The 25,241-nt window shown below is 47.8% G+C and overlaps 2 protein-coding genes; one reads left to right on the forward strand and one right to left on the reverse strand.

The window, feature by feature from the left end:
* Positions 1–730: 730 nt before the first annotated feature.
* Positions 731–1,792, reverse strand: GSTUM_00011304001 (uncharacterized protein; the record flags this gene model as incomplete). XM_002841841.2 has 2 exons in its annotated part: positions 731–1,449; positions 1,524–1,792. The coding sequence occupies 2 exons, from the start codon at positions 1,790–1,792 to the stop codon at positions 1,044–1,046; spliced, it is 675 nt and encodes a 224-aa protein (XP_002841887.1). The 3' UTR covers positions 731–1,043.
* Positions 1,793–10,502: 8,710 nt separating this feature from the next.
* Positions 10,503–11,865, forward strand: GSTUM_00011305001 (uncharacterized protein). XM_002841842.2 has 3 exons: positions 10,503–10,827; positions 10,892–11,193; positions 11,255–11,865. The coding sequence occupies exons 1-3, from the start codon at positions 10,645–10,647 to the stop codon at positions 11,616–11,618; spliced, it is 849 nt and encodes a 282-aa protein (XP_002841888.1). The 5' UTR covers positions 10,503–10,644; the 3' UTR covers positions 11,619–11,865.
* Positions 11,866–25,241: the final 13,376 nt, after the last annotated feature.

A 25,241-nucleotide genomic window follows, 5' to 3' on the forward strand; every position in this document is an offset into this window, starting at 1 on the left:
GATCGCCGATGACAGCCATATACCCGAGGGAGGGGGGAAAGTTTGAGCGAGTTGTAAATTATTGCTGCGAGAGTGATCGCGGTCATTCGTGAGATGCGAGTATGGGGGGAACTGAATCAAAGGGGAAATTTTGAGACTTATTGTTATCATTTATGGGAGATTCGGGGCACTGCGGGTGGTGATGTTGGTCTTCTTCATGATAATGGTGATGTCTTGATTTCAGTTCGAGCTTTGGCTTTGTTGGAAAAGATGGGGGGTTGGGGAGGTTATCGTCAGCTTGAGACGTGGCAGTCTAGTATGCTTGTATAGGTATCTCTCCGGGTTGGTTGTTACTACTGGAGAGTGTGTATTGCGTCTAGGGTTTGCCTTCAACAAGTCTTGATCCCTAATAGCATGGTATCTGACACTCACACTCGAATGCTATAATCTCTATCCAATGTTGGTGTGCTCTTTTTGGTGTTCTCTTGGTGTTCACATTGATTGTTTAGGTCATTTCTGATTTTCCATGGTGCTAGGATAACAAAGCCTAGTGATTGAGCAGCCAACTATGGTAAACCCTCCAATGATATCGTTGGAAATAAGCCAATGAGCCTTGCTCATTGAAAATGTGCGTGGAGGAGGCAAACTGTGCTTCCGCTGTCTTTTTCATTGTCTTACAAGCATTCGGGATCGATAGGAGACCCCCAAAAACGTTACGGAAGGTCCTCCGTCAAACGAGAGGAAAGAGTCTGCGAAAAAAATGCGCAAAAATTTTTTTGAAGTAATCTCGGGTCCCTCATGCGCCATTTCTGGAATCCTCCGCATAAGCTATGTGATACGGAGGTTGTGGGATGTCCTCATTTTCGCTATGCACCATCAAAAGCCAAGAGGAGGTTGAGGGAAAAGAAATATCGATAAATAAAGAAAATAGATCAGGCAGGTAAGGAAAGCATCGGAGAAAGGGAGAAGGGTGGAAATATGATCCAGCTGGGCATCCCTCCGCGATTTGCGTGCACACAAACAAATAAGCTTTGAGTTCCCCCATGGTGGCAATTGTCCCTCAGTTAGCCTTGCTCCTTCCCCTTCGATTCCACCACCTCTGGCTCTAATTCCCTCCTGAGCCTGTCCCTCGCCTCCATCAGCGCCTTCCCCAACAGGTTCATACCCCACTTATCCCTCTTTCCAGCATCAGCATTCTTGGGCCCAAAGCCAATACCCCAAATCCTGTCCCGGGGGCTCGCCTCGACCATCTCCCGATCACCCGTTTCCAAGAGCCGGCTCGGATCCTTCTTGAACTTCCAATAACTCCCCTCTTCCACAATCCGGGACCTATTCTCCGCCCACGTTACATCGGTGAAGTTCCGGACTTTACGGCCTAGGGCGCGCTGGGTCGAGGGATTCATGGTTTTCATTATTTCTGCCGCGGTATCTGGGTCGTTGAATAACACCGCTTTGCTATACATCATGTATCTGTGTGGTACCAAAAGATTACCCTCAGAACACTGATAAGGGTTCATGTGCTGCAGGGATAATAATGTACGTACTGCTCTGCTGTACCGAATCTCATTTGTTCCCCATCGAAAGGAGCGGTAAATTCATCCTCGTACCATTGGGAAAAGATACCGAATGGTACCTCGTGCGGTTTCCAGAAATATACTGGTCCCGTCCCATCATCATCTACCGGAGTTGGCGCGGCTGCGGCTGAAGACGAAGATGGAGCTTTTGATGAACTGGCTTTTCTTCTAGGTTTTGGAGCTGTGGGTGTCAAGCTGGTCAACTGCTGTCCTTTAGATCTTCTAGTAATTCGAGGCATTGCAATGGATTGGGCGGTTGGTATGTGGTTCGGCTTGGTTCTTAACTTCAAGCGTCGTTGAAATAGATTTTATGCCGCAAAGTCTAGCTGGTGGGGAGTCATTCTCGTGACTCAAGTTCCCGGGTTCAGCCTCCTTGTCTACTGTCGCACACGCACCAAGTCGTTTTAATTTTGGTTCCTTGATAGGCCAATTGGGTCACACCATGTTCGACTTCCGTAGTCTTCCGTTATTAATTTTTACTCTTTTGTTCCCCCATGAAGAGCAGATTTCTGATGTTCATGGAGCAGTCAATCCAGCACCATAGCACAAGTGCCGTGACTTGCCGTGCAGTACGACTTCTTGGGCAGATTTGGCAGCAAGGCGAGTTATGGGTACAAGCTGCGGTACAGTCGTCAACGGGGGGGGCACGACGGAAACCGGAGGGTGAAAAACAGGGATCAGCAACAAGCATTTTCTTGTTACCCTACCTTAAAGAATTCACCATCTTGCCTGCGGAATAACCCTGTTAGTCACCCTCTGGTCCCCCCGTTGGAGGCTGCTGGTATCACAAGGTTCATGCCGAAGTCTTGGCAAAGAGCCTTGGGCATGTCACAAACTAGTGAACCCCCATCCCGCCCAGCCAGCCCTTCCCTCCACCCTCTCTACCCCCATCCAGGCCCGTCGAAGAATCTTGAGTGAAAAAAAAAAAAACAGAGTAAAAGGACTCTCGGCTTCCCTAGTCGGAACACTATACCCGATAGCTCGGGAACACCCGGATATTCCGGGTGTGCGCGTTTGGGGCGGTACTCGAGGACGGTACCGGTAAGTTACTTTCCCGGCTCCAATCATTTTTGTCTCGGTGGCTGAAGTTGTAACTTCGGGGTCTGCCGTGTCATGTACTGTACCCTTGGTTATGTAAGCTAAGTACCTGGTAGATTAGGATGAGGATTTTTTTGTCAACGAGTTCAACATTCAGGCGAGTTGCCGTGTGCCTTGTACGGCACCATATTGACGGCACAATTGAGTCAAACAGGTATTTTCTTTTGCTCAATCGTTCCTCATGGGTATGGATGCCAGAAGCATACCGGTACTCGAGTACTATCAAGGCAATTATAGGTCTCGGAATCGCTTTATGCCTTGCTCAGGATGTGAATATGTACAGTACCCCGGGAGGTGTTCCCTAACCTCATTTAAAGCTTTGTTTATATTGCGAGTGGGTGGTATAGTCGGCCCTTAAGTCATGCGAAATGTGAGCAAGGAGGGGGCGGAGGCCATGGAGCGGCCCGATGGCCCGACTCTTAGCACGCGCAGTATCTAAGCAACACCTCGGACCCAATTCTCCGCAGCCTTGTTGGGTTGCAGCAAAGCTCCGATGCTGGTACTTGCGCTTTGCTTATCCAGGTTCTCTTTCGCTTCAGGCCCGGGCGCGCAAGCGAAACTCATGTTTTTCATGCTTTGAGGAAATTTCAGGTAAGCAGACCATTAAGTTCTGTGCTGGGGGGGGGGGATGTCGTTTTTCATTTATTTTCTGGTGCTTACTGTGCTGTGATAGGATTTGCGCTACGCTATGTTGGCCGTTTGTCGTTTCTCCAGATCCCCCATTACAGTACCGTACCGTAGTTCCAAGTGATACCCAGGGCTTTATTATTACTATTACTATTATTATTCGGACGAACCAGGGGAGGATGCCTGTAGAAGTTTTTTGCTGGTACGGTACTTGTGTGTACGGTCTGTGTGCACGATATACCGGTATCCCATACTTGTCCTGTACGAGTATTAGTGGGAGGTAGCATAGGAGGAGGATTTACTGATTGTGGGCTTTGCATGCGAGGTCTTGATTTTGCCGGTAAAATATACCTATTCGAGGCTTATTGTTGTTTTTACTTGACTTGGTGGGGCCGGGGAACCGGTGGGAGAGTGCCGGTAGGCTTTTGAACAGCGGTGTGCAAGGTAGGGAAAATAGCAATCGCAGTCACCTTAATGATTTGGGCAGTGATACGAGTAGAACTTGCTTACCTCTTTATTAGACTAACTGGGACAAACTCTTGCCCCGAGATATTAGTGATCAAGTTACGTAGGGGACAAGAGTGCAACTTGTGATGGCTGTAATCTGTTAGGAGTAAAAAAATATGGAAGAAGGATCTCGGCTCGTTGCCATAACTGACTATGGGAAACTGATAATACGACCTACAAGTACCGGTATGCGATGGTGAGTACAGTACACGGTCCACATGCGGGGGAAGCGCTTGTAATACGAAGGATATAACGTAACCTGCTGAATTGTCCTCTCGCACCGTAATAGGGATGTGTAAAACCAGCATAATAATAATAATCATCCGCACTCACTCGAACGGGGAGGTGCGAATGGTCACTTTGCATGATCATGCGGCACATACACAACCACGGGCACCTTATCAACCAAGGTATCGGTCTGCTGCCTTGCAGTAATAATACACACCACCCACTTGCGCGGCGGGCTACAGTACTCCTACTGAATGCAAAAAAACCCCCAGCACCGTTATAGTAGCTGGATCCCCTAATCTTTTGTTTGGGAGCCTCGGGATTCCAGGAGCGGCAGGTGTCAAAGGTAGTAGGATCGCCGGGCAAACACGAAGCAGACTAGTTCTGGAGCTTAGACTATGCCTTTCGAGACCCCCTTCCGCGCCGTTATCGAGCCCGTGTAGCATAGTAATCGCGTAACCGGAATCATTGCGTCCACCGGACACTTTGGGGTTCTTGTGCTGCGTCGTTTGGCATTCGTATTATGCTAGCATTGCGCTCCTGGATGCATATTGGCAGGCACCTTTTCGCTAGCTCTGACCCTGTTCAAGTTTGTCTGGGTTGTACTTTATGGTTCGCCGTGATATTCATGGATATGATGAAGCTTTCTTTTTTTTTTTTTTTTGGAAATCGGAAATCGGTGGGGCGTCGTTTCGGGGTATTTAGGGTATGATACTAGACCGGCGATTAAATTCGTTCGATGGAAGAGTTCTAGAAGGGTGGGATTTTTTTTTTTTTTGAATATAGAACGGCGCCGCCAAAGGTACTAGCTAATTCAGAGACAGAAACGAGAAATATCTATCTTCTCGAAGGTTAGAACTTTGCCAAACCGCAGGAAAACTCTATGATACCAAGTCCATGTGGGGAAACTCTGGAAAAAAAAAAAAAAAAAAAAAGAGATGTTCCATGCCTAGTGAACGTGGTCTCGGGGGAGGCGGAGCTTCCAGTTGCATGTTTTGAGGCGACTTAAGGAACGCTTGGGTGGGTATGATAGAAAATATCGTATCATACCAAGAAAATCACGTTATATTCACGATTTATCATTCGGATATGGTGGTTGGTTGTTCCGCCATCAGATTTAGGTTGACGAGCGTGGTATGATACGGATTTTCTTCTCGTTGTCACTACTCTGTGGCGGCCAATGTTGGTTCAGCTTTGCTTCCTTCTGCGCATCGTATTGCCGTTCGCGGTATGATATCTCTCCTTGCTGTGCGTGGTCCGTTGATTCTCGATGCTTTCGCGACGATCTTGTCGTTGGCCTCTGATGGCGCTTGATATGGGCTGGGTCATAGTTGGTATATTGGTCCTAGGTTGACTTGCTTACCCTGGATCTCAATTCGCAAAGTTATCGACATTTCATGGAGAGCTCAGTCATAGAGTTGGAAGACATATAACCCGGTTTGCTGGTTAATTATGATATTCCCTTGATTAAATATTAGGATCTGATTACGAGCAAAAATTTCAAAGTTGCTATCAGTGGTCCTCATGGGAAAGGGAAGAATAGCAGTGTTTGGGGATGAGAAAAGAAAAACCATTCTGTTGCGATCCGATTTACACTGAGCAGTGGGCAAAGCTGGGTGAGTTGATCGACTAGAGAGTGCAATGCCTGGAAGCCCTCTAAATCCCGATGTAAGGCTCAAGAGTAAGAGCCTGAGCATCGTAAATAAAATGATACCTAGGGAGTAAGTGCCTAAGCTACCGACGGTCTGTATCATAAGTCGGAACTACACAGCGCTCTGTTCTATCCCTCCTTAAGAGCTGCAGCAGGAGGCGTACTGATATCTGTTGTTGTCTGAAATGAGTTATATGGAATGAGTCGTTTTTTTTTCTTCTGAATGAAGGCTGGTATTGAATGGTAGCTTCGCTGGACTAGTAAATTTGTACTCGTTTATATTGGCTCTTGTTGTTATTATTCTGTTCTGATAGAAATTCGACATACTATAATGGTTGACTTTGAATTTCATCTGTCACTTGCGGTGGGCTTGATAATGGCGTATGATAGGTGTTGGGTTGGGTGTGTGGCAATGTGGCTTTGATTCGTGATACTAAAGCCACGCTAGTTTGATACAGTGGACAAAGAGATCTCCGGGTGCGGGGGAATTAGCAATTCAAAGAACACAAAGCACGTCATCTCCATCTTGCCAGATAGTTCGAACGCTGTCCCATGATATCTACTGAGTTATCTAAGGGGGTGTTTGGCAACCGTGGTTTATAGCGTTTTGTAGCGAGGAGTTTGTAAGGTAGAGTTTTTCGAACCCTATAAATATGAAAAAAAATATACAGTCGTGTAAGAAACCATTGGATTGTTTTTACTATGATAACATATTATAGTCTCCTCTTATTTTCTTATTTTTCAGTGCAAGGCCAAAAAAAACCACTTGTTTTTCTTTTCTTTTCTTTTCTTCCCGTTACCATACCTTATAAAAGTTCAGTGAGTTGTTTGACAATGCATATGATACCTTATACAAACTGCCGTTTGGCACACACCTTACAAACCGCAGTTCGGGAAACCTTATATAAACCACGGCATGCCAAACACCCCCTGGTTGGTTTCGCTTTTTTTCTTTCTTTTTCCCCTTTCTCTTCCCAACGCAGGCGTCCTCCTCCTTCTCCGGGGGAAATTTATATAAGAGAGAGGAGAGACCTGGAGGGAGGGCTGGAAGGGCTGTCATGGGAATTTCCGGAAACAAAGGCCTTCGACCGGCTAGAATGCCCATACCCCGAGAAACCTGGCTCGCGCGGGGGGGCTTTGGAAGCGGACGGCTCAAGAAATTTTTGGGAAATGGTTTTGGACTACCGAATGATGCCCCATGATGCGGGAGGAAACAGCTGGTATGATAACCGGTCCTTGGAGCAGCGGTATGGGAGTTAACTTGGGTTTTCCGCTAACAATTTTCAACAGTGCGGGAGAGCGCTCATGCGAGAGGATAGAATTTATGCGTTAGGTTGCAAGTTATTATATTTCTATGGGAACTATATGGCGGCAATATCACAACAGAATGATCCGTGCAGGTATCATACAGCAACTTCAACCCGTGGGTATGATACAACGCCAAAAACTCCCCCTCTATGAAAAAATAACAACCTTCAACCCCCCCACCTTAATTTCCCCCCCAAACCTCCTTAAATCCACCCCGCCGTCCTTTCCCCTCCCTACTGTGGGAATACTACAATCCTTGTAGAGCGCCAGGCTAACAATCATCCTACCCGCATGCGCGCACTCGATCCAACTTTTGTAGTTCCCGCAGAGGCCAATCTTCGCGCCCTCGTACGTCGCGATAGTGGTACATTTTGTGCCGAACATGTTTCTCTGTTGGCATCTTCGGCCGGGGGGGCTGGCAAGGAGGAGTTTCGCTGCCGCTATTACCGATACTGAGGAGGGGGATGAGAGAGAGGTTTGGCAGAGGGGTATATAAGGTGGCGCTGAGACGTGGACCTCTGCTGCCTGGGCTGTGGAGGGCCCGGAGTTATGGAGGAGGGATACGAGAAGAAACAGTTGGAAAATTATAGAGAAGAGCATTATGGAGGTTTGTGAGAGGGTGTTAATAGGAGTGTGCGTGACTTGTAATACATGGAAGTTATGGGGAGAATGGAGTGATTTTTCGACCTCTGCTCTGTATTTATACTGCCAATTCCACGGTTTGCAGACTTGAATTGAAAATGCTTAGTAAATAGTAACTGAGATGTTCTGTTTGACCATTGGAAGCGGCGGTGTCTCTTCCATACAATATCTCACACGTAATATTTATATCTTGAAACATAAAACCCTCCTTCACCACTACTCACCTACCACCAGACATCATCACCCACTACACACCTACCATAACGGTGAGAAAAGGAAGAAAGAAAGAAAAATGACCCCCTCGATAATCCAAAAAATCGACCTCCTCCTAGCCCTAACCCCAACAACCCAGAACCTAAACTTTTTCACAAACCTCCGCTCGCTAATCCACTCCATCGACGGGGTCAGCTATCGAGCGACCAACCGAGAACTGCAAACCCGGCTCCAAAACTCCAAGGCGAACATCTCCGTCCGGACCGACGGCCTCAAGGCCACCCGGAAATTCCGTGAATTGCTGGCCGACCTGACGCGCTCGAGTGCGAAGGGCAACTTGGACACCGCGCTGGGGCGCGAGGCAGTTAGGGACCTCCGCGATGAGAGACTGTTGAGGACGTATAGGGAGGCGAGACTCGCCGGGTTGCAGAAGTTGGGGATGTTGGTGCTTAAGAGGAAGACTGTGAATGAGGAGATGAAGAAGTTTGGAAGCGCTGGAGGAGGGAAGGAGGCGATGCTCGTGTTGGCGCTTGTGGCGTACGTGCTCGACAGTATGATTGCCGAGGAGGAGGTTGGGATTATGCTGTTTGATCTGGAGGTTAGGAATAGGGAACCGTTTGCTGGGGTGGGGCCGTAGTGCTGTGGATGGTTTGTTGTTTCGGTGTGGGTTTTCCGGAGGGTCTGTCATTGGCTGTCACTCTCGTGTCTTCATCTCATGTCATCACGGTGTAGAAAATAACTAGGAACGCCTAAAAAAGTCGGAGGAAATAAATGTTACATGTGGCATAGATATCTTTAAACCTCAATGACACTGGGAAAAAAAGGTTTTCTTATTCAAGTTAGTTTGCTTAAAATAAAATAATTAAAACCATGTACAACCACTCGATACTCTCTAGTCTCACTTCTGTTGCGGATCCCATCTGTGCTTCTCACAGATAGAATTGTGGAGGTATGATACCTAAGTGCCTCTATCATAGTAAGAATTGCACCAGCAGGTACGTAGGCCATTAGTACCCGACGATGGTATACTAAAGCATATGAACCCATATCATTCCTAGCACCCTTTAGCCCTACGGGTATCGGGTATGGGTATAAAATTTTCCTGCTGTTAGACCACTATTATGGAGCTATTCCAATAGTACTAGAGTAGATGTAAGCACATAATATTAGGACTTTAGACCTCTTTGCAGAGAAGGATATTAGTACCCGTTTATATGCAGACAGTGGGTAAACCAGAGTTGCTAATACAGGAAACACTTATCCAGGTATGATATTCCTGGGAGAACTGAGGCTATTGTTAAGGCAGAGGATGGTGTACTAAAAAATATTAAACCGAGAATTTTTATATAGTTGTTTTTTCCCCACCTATCTATCCTATACAGATTTCTATATCTCTACTGTAAGTATCATATCTTAGTTCATATGGGAGTTGATGTCAAGAAGCGGTATGCGGGGAGCCGTTGCTGTCAATCGTGATAATAATCATATTTATCCCCGAATAGTGCAACCCGCCCCCGCCTTGCATGTACTGTACTGTACAGTACAGCACAGTACCCTCCCTCCCAGGCTCTCAAAAGCAAGCGTTTGGCACAAGCCTGCCGTGAGTGAGCAGAATGATCCGAAGGTTTCATTTTCTCGGTGGCCTTTGGGGGGGCAATGTATTTTATCTCCATCAACACCTGTTGAACTCTGATAGCCTGAAAACCTCAATCTTTGATGGGATTCACTCTCCCCTTAACCCAACGGAATGCGCTGGTACAGTACTGTACTTGCACCAAGTGATTGGATTACTGGGTTCTTTGTTCAGCGTGAGAGCTTCCCCCCCAACAGGTGAGGGCTACTGTACGATCTTGGCAATAAAATTCGTAGCACCTCCGTTTTGCACCAAAAATGGCTGGTTTTAAATACTCACACACAACTCATCCAAAAGCAAGATAGAATTAACGGAAGTGATGTCATAATGTAGGCAATTACCCAGACCCTCTGGGTAGAATTTATGGGAATTTTCTCACTCCACAATGATGGTTGAGAGCTTAAGGGTCTAGATTGGATACTGTTGTAATGTACTTTTTGTATGGCAAACTCTGATAAAGTTGCAAGTACAGTACTATTGATGTTGTATCATTATTTCTGGTATTGCACCATGGACATTTACTAACTGAGCCTGTCACTTATGGAAGGTAATACCTGGATGGCCCTATATACTCTAACCGTTTTTTTCCCCAGAGCGATGGAGCTGTGGTTTTGCAATGTGAGAACACCCATGTTTGGTGTGGAGTAGGTGGGGGACCACGAATTTGTTGATCCTTTCTTGTCGAGGTCATCCCTAGAGATTGGAATTTGCTGACTGCGTCTATCCATTTCCGATTCTGGTACTGTACAGTACTCGTACAGTACTCAAGTACTCGTAGGCTACAGGGACCAGTATTTCGCTCAATAAATAAAAAATCCCTGCACACATCTGCTTTTGTTAAGAGGACCGACCATCATGACGTCCGCTGACGGCGCCCAGGGATTCTCTTCAGGTTTCTCGATAACCACCACTTCGGAAGCCGAGCTTTTTGGTGTAGGGATTCGCCGAGATGGACGATCTCACTACCGATCATGATCTCGAGTTGTTAAAAAGGGTGCCATGTCGCGCGCTGGGGTTTGGGAGAAGCGTTGACCCCGCCCGTGCTGTTTGCGGATGCCCTTCGTTTTTTTTCTGAGGCAAGATAATACGCTTGTATCCGCCAGTCGCTCCATCGATTTAACTATCAATCTTTTTTCCTGCCTACTAGGACCTTTTGCGTCCGGTTAGTGGGTTTGCCGTGCGATATGACTGCCGCCCGGGCGATAAAGTTTGTTACGCTTATTTTTCGGTTACTGCAGCTGCTGTTGGCAGCGTATATTGTCGGTGTCGCGGGTTATCACACCTGGGAATTCGCGACGAATAGGCTCTCACTTACCGACGCTTCCAGCGGACAACCTCCCAAAGCTCTTTACACCATTTTTGTCATTGTGAGTATCACACCCCCCTTTTCCCTTCGAGGCCATATGAGCGAGGTCTAACGAGCGAAAACAGTCCTGCGTAACCGTTCTTTACACCTCCCTATCGCTATTCACGACATGCTTCGGGCACAAGAAATTTTTCCTCGCCACCCTGATCATGGATTTCCTCCTGCTCGGTGGCTCCATCGCCATCTCTATCCTCATGCGCGGTTCTCCAAACATGAGTTGTGATCCGCTGGAATACTCCGATAGCATCACTTCCTCGTCGAACGACTTTCCTTCGAATATCTATCGATCAAGCGGTGGCAGTGGGAACCTCGCCGGGACACTCTGCCAGCTGGATAAGTCTGTTTTCGCCTTCGCTGTGGCCTTGAGGTTCTGCATCTATTCCTCCCCCTCCCATTTCTGTGGGCAACAATACTAACAACTCCCCCAGCGTTCTCTTCCTCATAACCCTCCTCCTCTCCTACCTTGCGCTGAGAAACCACCGCAAGAACCGCGCATTTGGCCCCGGCCCGGAGAACGGTTACTCGACCCGCAACAACCAGGCCCCCCGCTCTTGGAAGCGTAACCCTTTCAATAGGACTAGCGAGGAAACCGCACACACACATAATACCAACATGAGCGGAGTAGCCGCTGGAATGGCATCCCACGATGACCACGGATACGAGCACCGGCCTTCAGAGTTGGGACGTGGATATAGGAATTCGAGGCAGACGCCAACGTTGAATCCGCCGGAGGAACCGGGGCCGAATGTTTCCCCGGATTATGGAAGAGTTGCGCCCCATCAAATGTTTTGAGTTGGGCTGTTGGAGGACTGTGGTGTGTAAACGGTTTGATTCGATGGTTTGGGCGGTGGGTGTAGAGGAATTTTTTCTTTTCTTTCGGAAATACAAATCAGCTTTTGGACTTATATGATACCTGTTTCCTGCGCTTGGATCATTTCCGAGAACTTGGAAGTTTGGCGGTCAGGTCGGAACTTGTGTAAAAAAAAAAAATCCAGCTAGGGTGAGTCACTGCGACCGAAATGATCACGATTTCTCTAGCATCATGCGAATGAATACTGTACCGGTAGACCTATCCGTAGGCCACAACCACCACACCCATTACCACCCCGTACCGCCCTCACCAAGAGGTACATACATATATATACCACTCCCCATTCTTTCCAAAGTACCATACCAGTAACAAAGCCAGATCTCACCTCCCACGATATACGATATTCCGATCGGGTCCGTAGACTACAAGCCCGCCCTTCACACCAATTTCCCACGTAAAATACACCAAAACACTCTAGCCCGACTCTATCGTGGTATTAGCGCTCAGACACGAGCGGACGCCCCCCCATACCTGGTATCGTACTCGTACAGTACTTGTATGATGGATTAAGGTGGGATGTATGTCAGAGAATGGGGTACTGCGGGGGTGCGTTCGGGGGAATGGTGGTTCCAACTTCCGATTAGATTGGTCTACAGTGCTCGAATCGGTTCTTGTCTGCTTGGCTGGTGGGCTATAGAGCGTTCTGGATGCGGGATTGGTTATTCGAGAGCTACTATGTGATCTTAAGATAGAAGTTGTAGACCAGCTCTCTCTCTGGAGGGGGCACAAAGAGCTGGTCCGGGAAGGTTGCAATTTCAGCTATTATCCGTGGTCTAGTGCAACCTATTGAGGAGTACAGTACAGTACTCGTACCCGTAGATTTGTGTTGGGCTGGATTGATCTTGGCGGGGCTGAGATGCTAGACTTTTACTAGTCGAGTGAAGCAATGTGATGATATTGAAGTCGGTTTTAGCGGTGATTTGGTTCATGCTCACTTCGGAGGTGTCGTGGAGTTAGATTAGTTAACCCATTCTAATTGATCGTGAAGCCTTCATCATAATTTTCATTATCGTTAGGATACAACCGAAAAGACAGACCACCATCGTGCGCCACCCAAACCCCAATTGCAACTCCGAATCCCAGGATCGAGGCCAGCTCATCAACCCTCAAAACAGAATGAAAAAACAAGCAAACAGAGCTATCCCTAACAGTATTTCTACTCCCCGTCCCAATGCACTTCTTGACCCTCGTGAGCTGACTTTTACCGTAGCGTTTGCAGCGATCACAGATCCGTCGCGATCCCGCTTGATCAATCCGGCGAATTGCATTGCGTCAATGAATGGAAATACCGTGATATTTGTCTCGCACATCTCCTTGATGTCGTCCAAATTCTCCTCTGTCGGAGCGTTCAATACCACAGTTTGCGTCAGACAGCTGTCGTCACAAAATTCACTGATAGCTGCGCTATTGGCGGTTTCGGCGGTGGCGGCTTCCCAGGCTATTTCGTAGTCTGATTGCGAAATGTCGCAAAAATCTTTCGTACCACTGCGGCTTTGTTAGTGGGAGGATTATTTTTGTGGAGAAGGGTCACAAACGTGTCCCGGAGGCATTGTTTCCAGTATAACAGGATGCTTGCTTGTCCACTCATCACATTGCTCAACCATGATTGACCCAACCCCAATGCTTTCAGATCTGCACCTGCGCATGCCTCCCGTACCCCCCGCTCGTAGGTGAGCAACGATGTCGCGCATTCTGGTTCGCAAGCGTCCTCCAGTGTCGACTTCTTCTCATCCACATTTGGCGACATCAATATCGTAGGGTCGCAGTTTATTGGTTTCGTGTACGCTGTCGCGCAAGATTTCGGTAGCTGCGCTGCAGTCTCAGGCTTCAGGGTCCCGTTGAAGAACCAGTTTTCTCTGGTCACATTAAAGCCTTGATCAAGCAGCGCATTTGAAGGATTCCAGAAGGGGATTGAGAGAATGACCGAGGCGGGTAAGGAGTGGTGACTCTTCATGGTATTTGGTGGAAAATGAAAAAAAAAAGAAAGGGCCTAGTTGGTGAAATAGAGGAGCGTGCAGCTAGTTAAAGGCTATCGAATTGACACTAAGAGCAGGCTCTATGCACTAGGGTGCTAACCAAGATACCCGGGGGAAGCGGAGCAAAAGAGAAGAAGTGAGGAAGCGAATAGCAGGAGAAATATGCTCCCATAGACCTATGGCGGTGGGTCCCAGATGCCTATCACCGGCGCACGCTAGAGGCGGGGTATTGCCATGCTAGAGATCCGAGAATCTTGGTTTCATGGGTGAAACGTTCACATCTCTTCGTGGGCACGAAAATATTCTCCACTCCTCGGTGCACGAGGTTGTGATATCTCCCTCCTCCTCTGGGGTTTCGAAAATCACTAGAGTTGGCTCGAGGCTTGGCAGCCGGCACCAAACAGGAAAGCTGACGTTGGCCTCCTATGCAGGGGCGAAACGTCTCGCGATGGGGGGATGCAAGACTTGGTTTTTAAGGGTTCAATTTGCCCTATTTGGAATATTCAGGTAACCTTAAATCGTCTCCACTTGCCACTACCGAGCAGATTCAACAGGCGCAGGTTGACAGAAGCTTGGTACAACGGCGAAAGAGCCACAGTCAATTGAAGGCGGCTATGTTGAAGCCCTTTATCCAAGTCTTACGAAGGTACGGCCCATAAGTTTTGTATGTTTTACTAGTAAGGGGGTGTGGCGCTAGCGTGGTACAGGTAAAGTACGGTAACGGTAGCGAATTTGGTACGGTGTCTTGGAGATTCTCCTCGAGTATGGCGAGGGTGAAAGCTCTCCAAGCCACTATCTAATTCACCCCCCCACTCCCTGCTAGTAGAACACCCCCTGCTGGTAAAATATAAAAAACTTATGGGTTGTAAATTTACTTCCGTAGATCAAGTACCGGTACTTTACGAGTACAGCGGTCCGTGGGGCTCTCGCGCCTTTATTTTCACGAGCAGGTACAGTACGATTATATTATTGCAGGGTACCCTTAACAAGGGATATCGGTATGGTGATAGTTGTGACTTGGCATTACGGTACTCGAGTACGAGTACTCGGGCTTCTACCCCGTCGCACGAGGGGTTGGTGGGGTGGAGATGCTCCTGGTGCAGGCTGTAGACTTGTAGATGGCATGCTAAGCCATGTGCGAGTTGTTGTTTCAGATGAGGGTGGACAAGATGAGGTACGGTAGCGGTAACACTGTACCGCACGGAGCATCTCGTTTTTGTACAGTACCAGTACGGTACGGTACTCGTACTGGCACGCCTTGATGTGCGACTGCATCTGCACAGTACCGTACTGCTGCTATCTAAGCAGGTACCGGCCCTAACCAAGGACACCAGTAGGAATGAATTTGCTAGAGCCGCAGTACGCATCCTAGACCTGAACCACCGGTGTGAAACCCCCTAAGTTAGTACCGGTAGTCTACCGGTACTGGCGGGCACTGAAAATCGCCACTTGTGTTAATTCGCCAAAGATATCGTCCGATATAGTTAGCCTCCACCGTATTAATTTAGCAGTTCTCACGGTCGGTGCTCCCAGTCCTCTATCCATTCCATGGACTGGACGACACCAATCCTGGGTTTTCTTGGTGCCATGTTACTCTGTTTTATCTATTTATTCGTTCATTCCGCATTTATTCCGACTTGTGTTGTAGTGCGGTATTGGCGCAGGAAGTTGTGGCAGTTTGGCATTTCGCGCCAGGGATAGGCAACTTGACGTCAGGAGATCTCTTCGGCCAAGATATTAGGAGTACGAGTACTCGAGTATGGGGGGGGGGTAGGCAAAAGATGCGCTGAATCTTCTTGGTTTTCCTTAGAAAAGGTGCTCGTACAGTCCTGTACGAGTACTAGTACAGGTACTGTACAATACCGTGCTCTGCAACACCTCATAGAATAGCCCTGAGTTAGAATAGCTAAATTGTCGACACTCACACGGCGACAAAAATCACCCAATTTTTACCAAAACAACCTAAGCAATTGTGAAGCCTGTCCGATACAGCAGTCCGTAGGGTGCTGCGCACAAGAGATCCGGTCAAGAAAATAACGGGATCTGGAGTGCATCCTTCCGTAACTAGGAATAAAATACCAGGGTTGCAAACTGGGACCCACGTATCCCCTCCCATCTCTTGGGCGCCCTGACGGACCAAGGGGTGATGTGATTCTGCTTTGATTAATTCGGTAAGATTTTGGGTGAGTTGTGGGTCATAAGGGTGGCCTATTTTGGTGTAAAATGCCAAACTGCTCATGACTTTTTGCGCCAAGATGGTGCAGTACTGTACTAGAGCTTGTCCAACCGGGTGCAGTCGCTAATCCTAACTTGTCCTCAGTCGACTGTCTTTCTGAGCCAGTCTCGGGCAATAATTTATTGTGGCACTTACTACGGGTGAACCGCCGGACCGGCATTGCCACCCACAGTAATGCTGTAGTACTGTACCGTACTCGAGCATGTCCAGGAGGTAAGCCAACTCCGCACCTCCGTCTATCCCCCAGTACTAGTATGATACTGTACTCGTACGAGTACATCAAGTAAGTACCCCCGGACGGACTGGGCGGCTGAAAGCACTGGCTCCCGCGCAGAAGTTATAGAATTTTGGATCATCCTGGCTTCGCGGCGAGTGGAAATTCCTTCAAGTCATTTCGTAATTCTCAGAGCAATCATGGGGTAAACACTTTTGTCGGAGCCCTTGGAGCTCGTGGCTGCAGTTGTTGAGCTGGGGGAGGTTGAGGTTCTCCATATTCCGGGTTGGATGGGGGTTGATTTCATTGCCCGGCAATGTATGGGGGCCCTGCTGGCGCGGCGGTAGGGGTACAGTACCATGTCCCGTACAGTATGAAGTACCAAGATACAGGGATCGGGGATTTGTATCGCAAATTCTCTGCGCACACAACTGACCCCTCACACAAAATCCAGACACAAAAAGTCTCTGCTTCTTTTTTCTTTTCTATTTCTATTTTTTCATTTGTTGGATTCGTAGTTTGGTTTTGGGTCCATGACAAGCACTTCCGGGGCATGACTGTCGCACGTGGGAGGGTTCACATGATGGATGAAAACCCAAATGCAATGCGTGGGAAGAAGAAACAAATCCAAAAAGACATAAACCAGTAGCACCCTGTGGGTCTATCGGAAGAAGTGAATTCATGTCTTGAGTGAATATTCTAAGCGGACCCAACCTCAGATCGGTGGAATCAGCTTTCAAATTGTACTGTACCCCATGTTGTACAGTTGTACTCGAGCACTATAAATGACTAGTGCTCGCTCGGGTAATTTGTTTCGCGGGTCGTGTGAACAGATTTCGGAGCAAAACGATGCCGGTGTGTTTGTGCGATGGCAGCACAGTCAGTAGGATGCTAGCCATGGTGTTTTATCTCGCGAGGAGGGCCATCCCAAGACACTTGTGGGGCTCAAGGTTTAGTGTGCTGGGTAGGATCGTGAGATTTATTTTTGTGTGTATGTGTGTATGTGTTTATGGAGTTGAACCCTATTCTGACCTTCCTATAAAGTGCTCTGGTGCTTCGTGCCGGATACCTGTGCTCATACAACCGCTGACACTGCGGTAATCCAGTGTGGTAATGCCCTAGTGCTGTATAGTGGAAGATGACAGGGGCAGGGATCTTGGAATGGAATCGTTACCGCTACTGTTCATCAGAGGAATGTATGCATTCACCGACTCTCCTCGAGAAGAGACGTTGTTTGAGTGTTCAGTGGCGTTTGACCGAACTGACGAGGGGAGTTGTCGGAAATGGACATCTTGCCGGAGTAATTTTTTCAGTGCCAGTATTGGTACTGCACAGTACCACACATGGCCACTGGGATGATGGAAAAGCAGATCAAGTGCGAGCTTCATGCTTAGATGAGGCTAAATCGATACAACACCCTTTGCAAGTGCATACAGCGCTTCCTATACAGGGTGGGGGCACCTATCGATATTCCCATCATTGTGCAGCAGGGCTCAAACCGGGTCCTAAACGCAGGCAAAACCCGGTGTCAAACTAGTTAGTGAAAACAATGAATTTTGAAGAATGAATTTTTTGTTTCATCCAGATGAATGAATCTATTTCCGAGAAGAACAAACTGGTTTCTTTTCTCAGTTAAGTGTGGCAAGCAAGAGGATTTGAGGGACAGGTGAAAATTTTGGTGAGAGTGAAACTGGGGACAGTCCACTTACCTAGTGCCATGCTCAGCAATACTTTAGAGAGTGTTTTTCTGAGTGAGGCATAGTGATAGGGGAAAATGAAAATGGAAATGGAAATGGAAATGGAAATGGAAAGGAGCACGGGAATATTTACCGACTACTTTATACACGATTCAGAGTCACCACCATATGCAACCTCTAACTTTAGACCATAAAGCTCCATCCACCATTCTGCTTGTTGCCCGGTGCATCATTTCACTTTACACAAGTTGTCTTGGAAGTCCTTGGCCCAACTCTGATCAGTTGCAGCGGAAGCCCCACCTTTAGGCCTTCCGCACCGTGCCGGCGTCGACTTGTGCCTGAACTGCGGTTTATTAGCATGCAACGGTTGAGACGGGTAACTTGAACTCTCAAAGCGTTCTGATCCCCCCAGACCACCCGATGTGATACCAGGAATAAATTCGATACACCAATCTCTCCAGGGACACCGCAATCTATCAGGTCTCGGAGCAGCACTGCCGGATTTGTTAGTATGTAACGTCGGGTAACTCACGGTGAGTTGGACCTAGCGAGTGACTGCCGTATTGGTGGTTTGCCATTCAGCAGCTTCAGGCTCAAGGTACAGTGCAGAGCAGGGACTGTCCGGGGTTGAGGGGCACCGATAGAGTACTGCACTGTAAATTTGCAATCTCCGATAACTTATCTGAAAAGACGTGTTACCACTATGTCAGAACGTAAACGATTTGTCATGCATCGAGACTCTCATTTGACCAAATTTCGGCTCAATGCCATAGCGCATCGCATAAGCTAACCCTCAGCTTGGGGAAGAATGCCGAAATGTAGAGGGGATGGGGGAGGGTAATTGGGATAGCATTGGGGGAATATTTAAAGTCTGCTGGCGAGTTTCCAACATCGAGAACATCAATCAAGGTCGCCAATCATGAGATTCCTTTCTTTGCTACCGCTACTTGCGTTGGAAATCGTCACCGCCGTCAGTGCCGTCGGTGTTACTGAGCCACCTCCTGGCGCTGTAGTGGTAGACATCAACGGCCGTTCTAACGCCTTCAAATCTGTAATGCCCTTTCTATCTTCTTGCTTGGCTTTAATCCCACTGACGATTGAGCGCAGATTCAAGAAGCTGTTTGGTCACTCCCGAATGATAGCTCCAGTCGGACCGTCTTTGTCTACCCAGGAACATACCGCGGCCAAGTGGTCTTGAAGAGGCCCGGGCCAACCACCCTCCAAGGCCATACAGGAGACATACACAGCCAGGAGGCGAATAAAGTTATTTTGACAAATTCTCTGGTTGCTTCGGTAGCAGGTTCCAATTCCAAAAGCGCCACCTTGCAAATATACGCGAACGATACGAAAGTATACAATATTAATGTCGAGAACAACTACGGGACCGGAGGAGGACCAGGTGCTCAAGCGCAAGCTTTGGCTTTATCCCAAAATGGTCTGAGAAATGGATACTATGGCGTTGGTTTCTTTAGCTACCAGGTAAGCATAACTCGTACCGGTATCCCTCCCTTCCTCCTTGATCCCTAGCTAACGTACCTCCCTAGGACACTATCTACACTGGAAGCGGGACCGCATACTTCTCCAAAAACTACATCCAGGGAGCAGTGGACTATATCTTCGGCATGAAGGGCGTCGCCTACTTCTGCGATTCCGTCCTCGCCAGCAGCAATCGCGGGTATATCACCGCCCAGGGGCGTGAAAGCGATGCATATTTCGAAGCGTTCGTCTTCGACAGGGTCAAGTTGATCACCGTGGTGAACGGAACGGATAACAAGATATTCCTCGGGAGGCCGTGGAGGAACCACTCCACTGTTGTTTTCAAGAATTCTGATTTCGGAAACGTCGTGGATCTCCGCGGATGGACTACCTGGAGCACGGCGAGCCCCAATACCGATGCCGTTTACTACGCCGAATACAATAACAAGGGTGCCAGCGCTTGGAACCCTTCTCGGGTAAGCTTCGCGAAGCAAATTGGGCAAGACGAGGCGGAGGGGCGGTGGAGCATTAAAGGGACGTTGGGCAGTGATTCGTGGATTGACAGCAGATTCAGTTAATGTCCTGTTGTGTGACCCAGATTTCTTCTAGACTTGGGCCCGGGAGTAACTTTAGCAAGGGGGCGAATTTGTTTCTAATACCATCTGTAATTATATCTCCGTAATACCGGTAATATACGGGAAAAAGGAAAGAAAATGTGAAAATACCGTTGTCTTATAGTATCCACGCCGAGTGCATCCCTATGAGGGCCCTACGGGGAACTCAACCCCACGAATCCGAGAAAACAGGCACGAACCGAAAAATCAGGAACATGAAGAGAAAACGATTGCAGGAGAGAAGTGCGCAGAGGTAAGCCGAGTCCCCAAAGCACCAGCATCTCCATTGACGTCGACAGTCCCCCCGCCCGAGCACCTTCGTTGTGTATCCGGGGTATGACACAAAATCCCCAAAGCATAACTGAGTCCACAACTGTAGCTCTGGAAGCTCACGAAGGAATCAAATGTCCTGCTCCGCCCCCCCGCGCTCAAGAATTGCCGGTATTTTCATCTCCCGCTGAGTGAGTGAATATGGCGCTTGAGTGTCATCTGGAGAAAATAAAATAAAATAAAATAAAAAATAGAGATATTCTCAAGGTGAGCGTTGGGTATGCTGCCAGGGCTGTGCGAAGGGTTCGGGATGTCTTGACGGTGGTTTTCTTTCCCCCCACCCCCGGTTTTGTTATTTTCCGTGATGTGTGTGGTGCTCTTCATGCTTCATTTTTTTTCGCTTTTTATTTTTTATTTTTTGTATGATACTCCTTCACCGCTAAATTGTGCGGCCATTTTGGGTTTTTCTTGTGGTACTGATTTGAGGAGTGTTTGATATGATACTACGATCGCTTCCGCTATTTTTGTCGAGTGATTTCCTGTGATGGGTAGCTGGCCGTCTCTGGGGTTTTGGGGTGCGACTTCTGGGGTTACTTCTTACTCACGATTGCGACGTTGCCGAATGGGATTAGATGGGGTGGGGATCACAGGGAGAACACACAGAGAACACACGAAAGGGGCGGGTTTGAAGAAGTAGGGAGAAAAGTTGAAATCAGATCATTACAATCTGTGAACGGCAAGACGATCACAAAAACACCAACAAAGCAAACAAACAAACAAAGCAAACCGACCACTCCCACCAACTCAACCTCTCATATATGCCCCCCTTGTCATGGGGGCACGACCAGCCCTCCCCGGTCCCGTCCTGACCATCGCCGCCCGGGGAGCGGTGATGCCAGGATCTCCCCCACCGAGCCCCTGCAGCTCAAAGGACTCCGCCGCCCCTCCTCCCCCTCCTCCCCCTCCTCCCTCTGCCAACCCACCCCCAACCTCTCCTTGATCCGATCCTCGGTGACGGGATCAGCCACTCGAGGTCACCCTCCTCCTCATCCGTGGACGGATACTGGCGCCGTCCACCCGCAAAGAAGCGGCTCCTGGAGCTCTGCTCCCCGGCCAAACGCTGCTCGCGCTCCCACTCGCTTTCCGGGCCATCGATGGGCCAACGGGTGCGGAGGTTGCGCGAGTGCGGGCCTGTTCGGCGTGGGCGATTCCATCGTGGGCATTTGCGCACGAGGAACCACCCACCCGCAACCATCATCGGGATGGAAGCGGCTATCAGAACCAGCGGGACCGTAAGGGACGGTGGCCCGACGGCGCTGGTACTGGCGCCGGTCGCAGTAGGAGCTGCGGCGGCGACGACGGAAATGATGAGGAGGGAGAGGAGGAGGGTCATGAGACCGGTGATGGTGGGGACTGGGAGGAACATTTTCTATCCTCTCCTGTCACCGGTATTCTCTGCGCTTTCACCCATCATTAGCGGATAATCTTGAAATGATAGGAAGGGCGCAGACGGAGGAGAACTTGTTAAGGTTGAAAACTGTGGATATTATTGATTTCCAGATGTTAGCATATCTTAATACTGTAATGTCATTCAAACTCCGCAGATTAAGCACAATGGGGAAAAACTTACTGGGATTGGGGGGTATAATGGCCAATTTTATAAAATAAAAAAAAAAAATGATAATACCTTCAAAAACCAAACAAGATATGGTAGGAAGGATTCAGCACAGAATGTTAAAAAAATAGGAATGTGAGCAAGAGGGAAGGAATTGTTGGAGGGGTGGAATGTCAATAGTTGGGAAATTTCTCACCTAATAATGGATGGGAGACGGAAATGAATATAGGGTTAAATAAAAAACCAAAGATTTGATGGTTGAGAGAGTAACCCCACCCTCTCACCATTGAAAGAGAAATGTGCCTCCCTTCCTCTCAGATGGCAATAACTGCGAATGCAGGAGGAACCAACAGGTAGTCTAAGGTTGGCCATACCTTGGCATCACTACCTTCACTGTTGCCATTTGTTTGGCACCAGTAGCTTTGCCTCTGGTAGGACGTATCTCAGACCTCATATTCATAGTAATAATGTATATCACATGAATAGCCATCAGGCTGCTCACATCTCTAGTTAGAACAAGAAGCTTATTGACAATATCATGGAGTGGAAGTCTCACCTATTGTAGGTCTTGAAAATGGAGTAAGTTTTCATTGAACATACTAGAATAAATGATTATTATAGTATGTAGACCACGTTTGCCTCTGGGCAGATTGCAATGCCATGTGGCATTGCACAGAAAAGTCATTGTGCAGAACCAATATTTTTGACAGTACTTGTCAAAAAGTTTAATCCACAACCACCACTTGGACAATGGTATTGGTTGTTTTGGCTGATTTTTTATTCCCAATACAGGAATAAATCTTCAATCTCGATGTGCATTTATTCAATGCAGTGGAATACCTAGTAGTACTCGAGAAGACAATTGTCATTCAACTACTAGATGTGTAGTTGCCCTGATGTACAACTCTCTCCCAGGCATGTTGTAGTACCTAATAGTACTCAATTGAGCCATTGTGTAAAACCAATATTTTTGACAGAAGTTGTCATAAATTTTAAGTCACAACCACCACTTGGACAATGGTATTGGTTGTTTTGGCTGATTTTTTATTCCCTATACAGGAATAAATCTTCAATCTCGATGTGCATTTATTCAATGCAGTGGAATACCTAGTGGTGCTCGAGAAGGCAATTGCCATTCAACCACTAGGAGTGTAGTTGCCCTGATGTACAACTCTCTCCTAAGCATATTGTAGTACCTAATAGTACTCAATTGAGCCATTGTGTAAAACCAATATTTTTGACAGAAGTTGTCATAAATTTTAAGTCACAACCACCACTTGGACAATGGTATTGGTTGTTTTGGCTGATTTTTTATTCCCTATACAGGAATAAATCTTCAATCTCGATGTGCATTTATTCAATGCAGTGGAATACCTAGTGGTGCTCGAGAAGGAAATTGCCATTCAACCACTAGGTGTGTAATTGCCCTGTTGTACAACTCTCTCACAGGCAGATTGTAGTACCTGATGGTACTCAATTGAGCCATTGTGTAGAACCAATGTTTTTGACAGAAGTTGTCATAAAGTTTAAGTCACAAATCCCACTTGGATGATGGTATTTGTTTTTTTTTTTGGTTGATTTTGTATTCCTTGCACAGGAATAAATCATCTTTAATCTCGATGTGCGTTTATTTGACGCGATAGAAAACCTGGTAGTGATCGAGAACACAATTGTTATTCAACAACCAGGTGTATAGTTGCACTTATGTGCAATACACTTTAACAGTTAATTGACATTGTAGATTCAATGTCAATTATCCATCCTCTTTTTGTAATCTTCTATAGTGAAGATACAAAACATGGGTTGCAGGACAGAGCCTACAGAGAGGATTCACTTGTCATTGATCATAGACCAAATATGATCTATGATCTGAAGCAGAGGGGGGAGCGCATGGTATCAAGGAAAGTTGTGTATGGAAAGAGATGAACAGCTCAGGAGAGATTACAGCAGTAAGAGGTGAGATGAGCTGCTATATATACAAAAAAAAAAAAAAGCACGTGCCAAATAGTGGCACGTGCTGATACGCTAAGGGTAATGACCGCTCGCACGCAGTCATACTGCCGCACATACCTGCTATTGGGATTACTCCATCAGATATACTAGGGGGGTGATGTATCACCGATCCCGTGGGTGACTTGTATTACGCGGTGACAAGGGAAATGATTGACTTGAATGAAATTTAGGTGCGGGCTCACCCACGAGCACTGCGTCGTGAGCCTACATCGCTATGAGTTCTGTGGGAAAAGGTGTTGTAAGAGGAAAAGTTAAGAAGCATCTCGGAATTGTAAGAAATTAGAAGTCATCGCCAGAAAATATCTGCAGGAGAAAAGAATGAAAAAAGCCATTTCCCCCCTGAGATGTAACCCCAACACATATAATAAGGAAATCCATCCATTCGTCAGTCTACCCCCACCCTAAATTTCCCCAAGGGGGTGGGTAGGCGCATGTCTTGGAACTGGAGCACATACCAAGATGATCCAAAGGTAATAGTTGTTAGCAGAGTCCGCAGTTGCCAAGCTATTAGTTACCAGGAACCAGAGGGAGGAAGATCGAATACCTAAACTTTTCTCCGCCATATCCAGAGTATGTTTCTTAGCATCCTGACTCCACTGCTTCCAATCGGGGTCTAACGCTCTCAATCTCAACTTCTTATCCGCCTCTAGGACTCTATACTTTCCAATCTCATCCTCCACTTTTGCCTTGGCCAATTCCACAGCCCATTGCCCGGGCTCCAAGTACTCAGTCTTCTCATTGCGCAATGCGAGCACAGCCTTCAGCCTCTCTTCTGCGGCATGTACGCTGGCACGAGCAATTTTTTTCCTCATGCGTGTAAGCTCAAACCTATCCCAGTCGATCAGGTTATCTGTCGTCTTCCGCCCAGCGAAGTTCAAAAGGACGAGGAACGCAGCGTCACCGTGCCCCATGTGCACGACGAGGAGCGCATCCAGTGCGAGGCGCTGGGCGAGGCGGGTGCGGGAACCGCTGGCTTGGAGTTCATGTTCGCGGGCGAGCTCAGCCATCTGGTGGTGCATGAGTGTTAGACATTTGTCCAGAGCTCCGTATTTTCCGGCGCGGTAGAGGTGGTATTCGAAGAGGGTGCGGAGGTACGGTATCACTTTTTGTGTAAGCACCCCGAGGTCCGTTATCATCTCGATGGTTCGGCGGATGTTTTCGTGTACGTCGGAGGATTCCATCGGAATTTTGAGGGGAAGTTTCCCCACCTTTACTTCGTCTTTTGCCGGCGGAGAGTCCTTTCTTTCACAAGGCGAGCTAGAGGGAGAGTGGGGTGGAGTGAATTGGAGGGGTGGAGTGAAGTAAGGAATGTGGGAGTACTTGCGGACGTAACGGTGTTCGGAAGCCACTTTTCCTCTTGGGTAACCAAAAGGAGCTTATTCGGGCGGGTAGGGGCTGTGGGGGGTAGCTAGCAAAACAACCCGGAGAACTTC

Source organism: Tuber melanosporum (assembly GCF_000151645.1).
Source record: "Tuber melanosporum whole genome shotgun sequence assembly, scaffold_82, strain Mel28".
Classification (NCBI taxonomy): Eukaryota; Fungi; Ascomycota; class Pezizomycetes; order Pezizales; family Tuberaceae; genus Tuber; species Tuber melanosporum.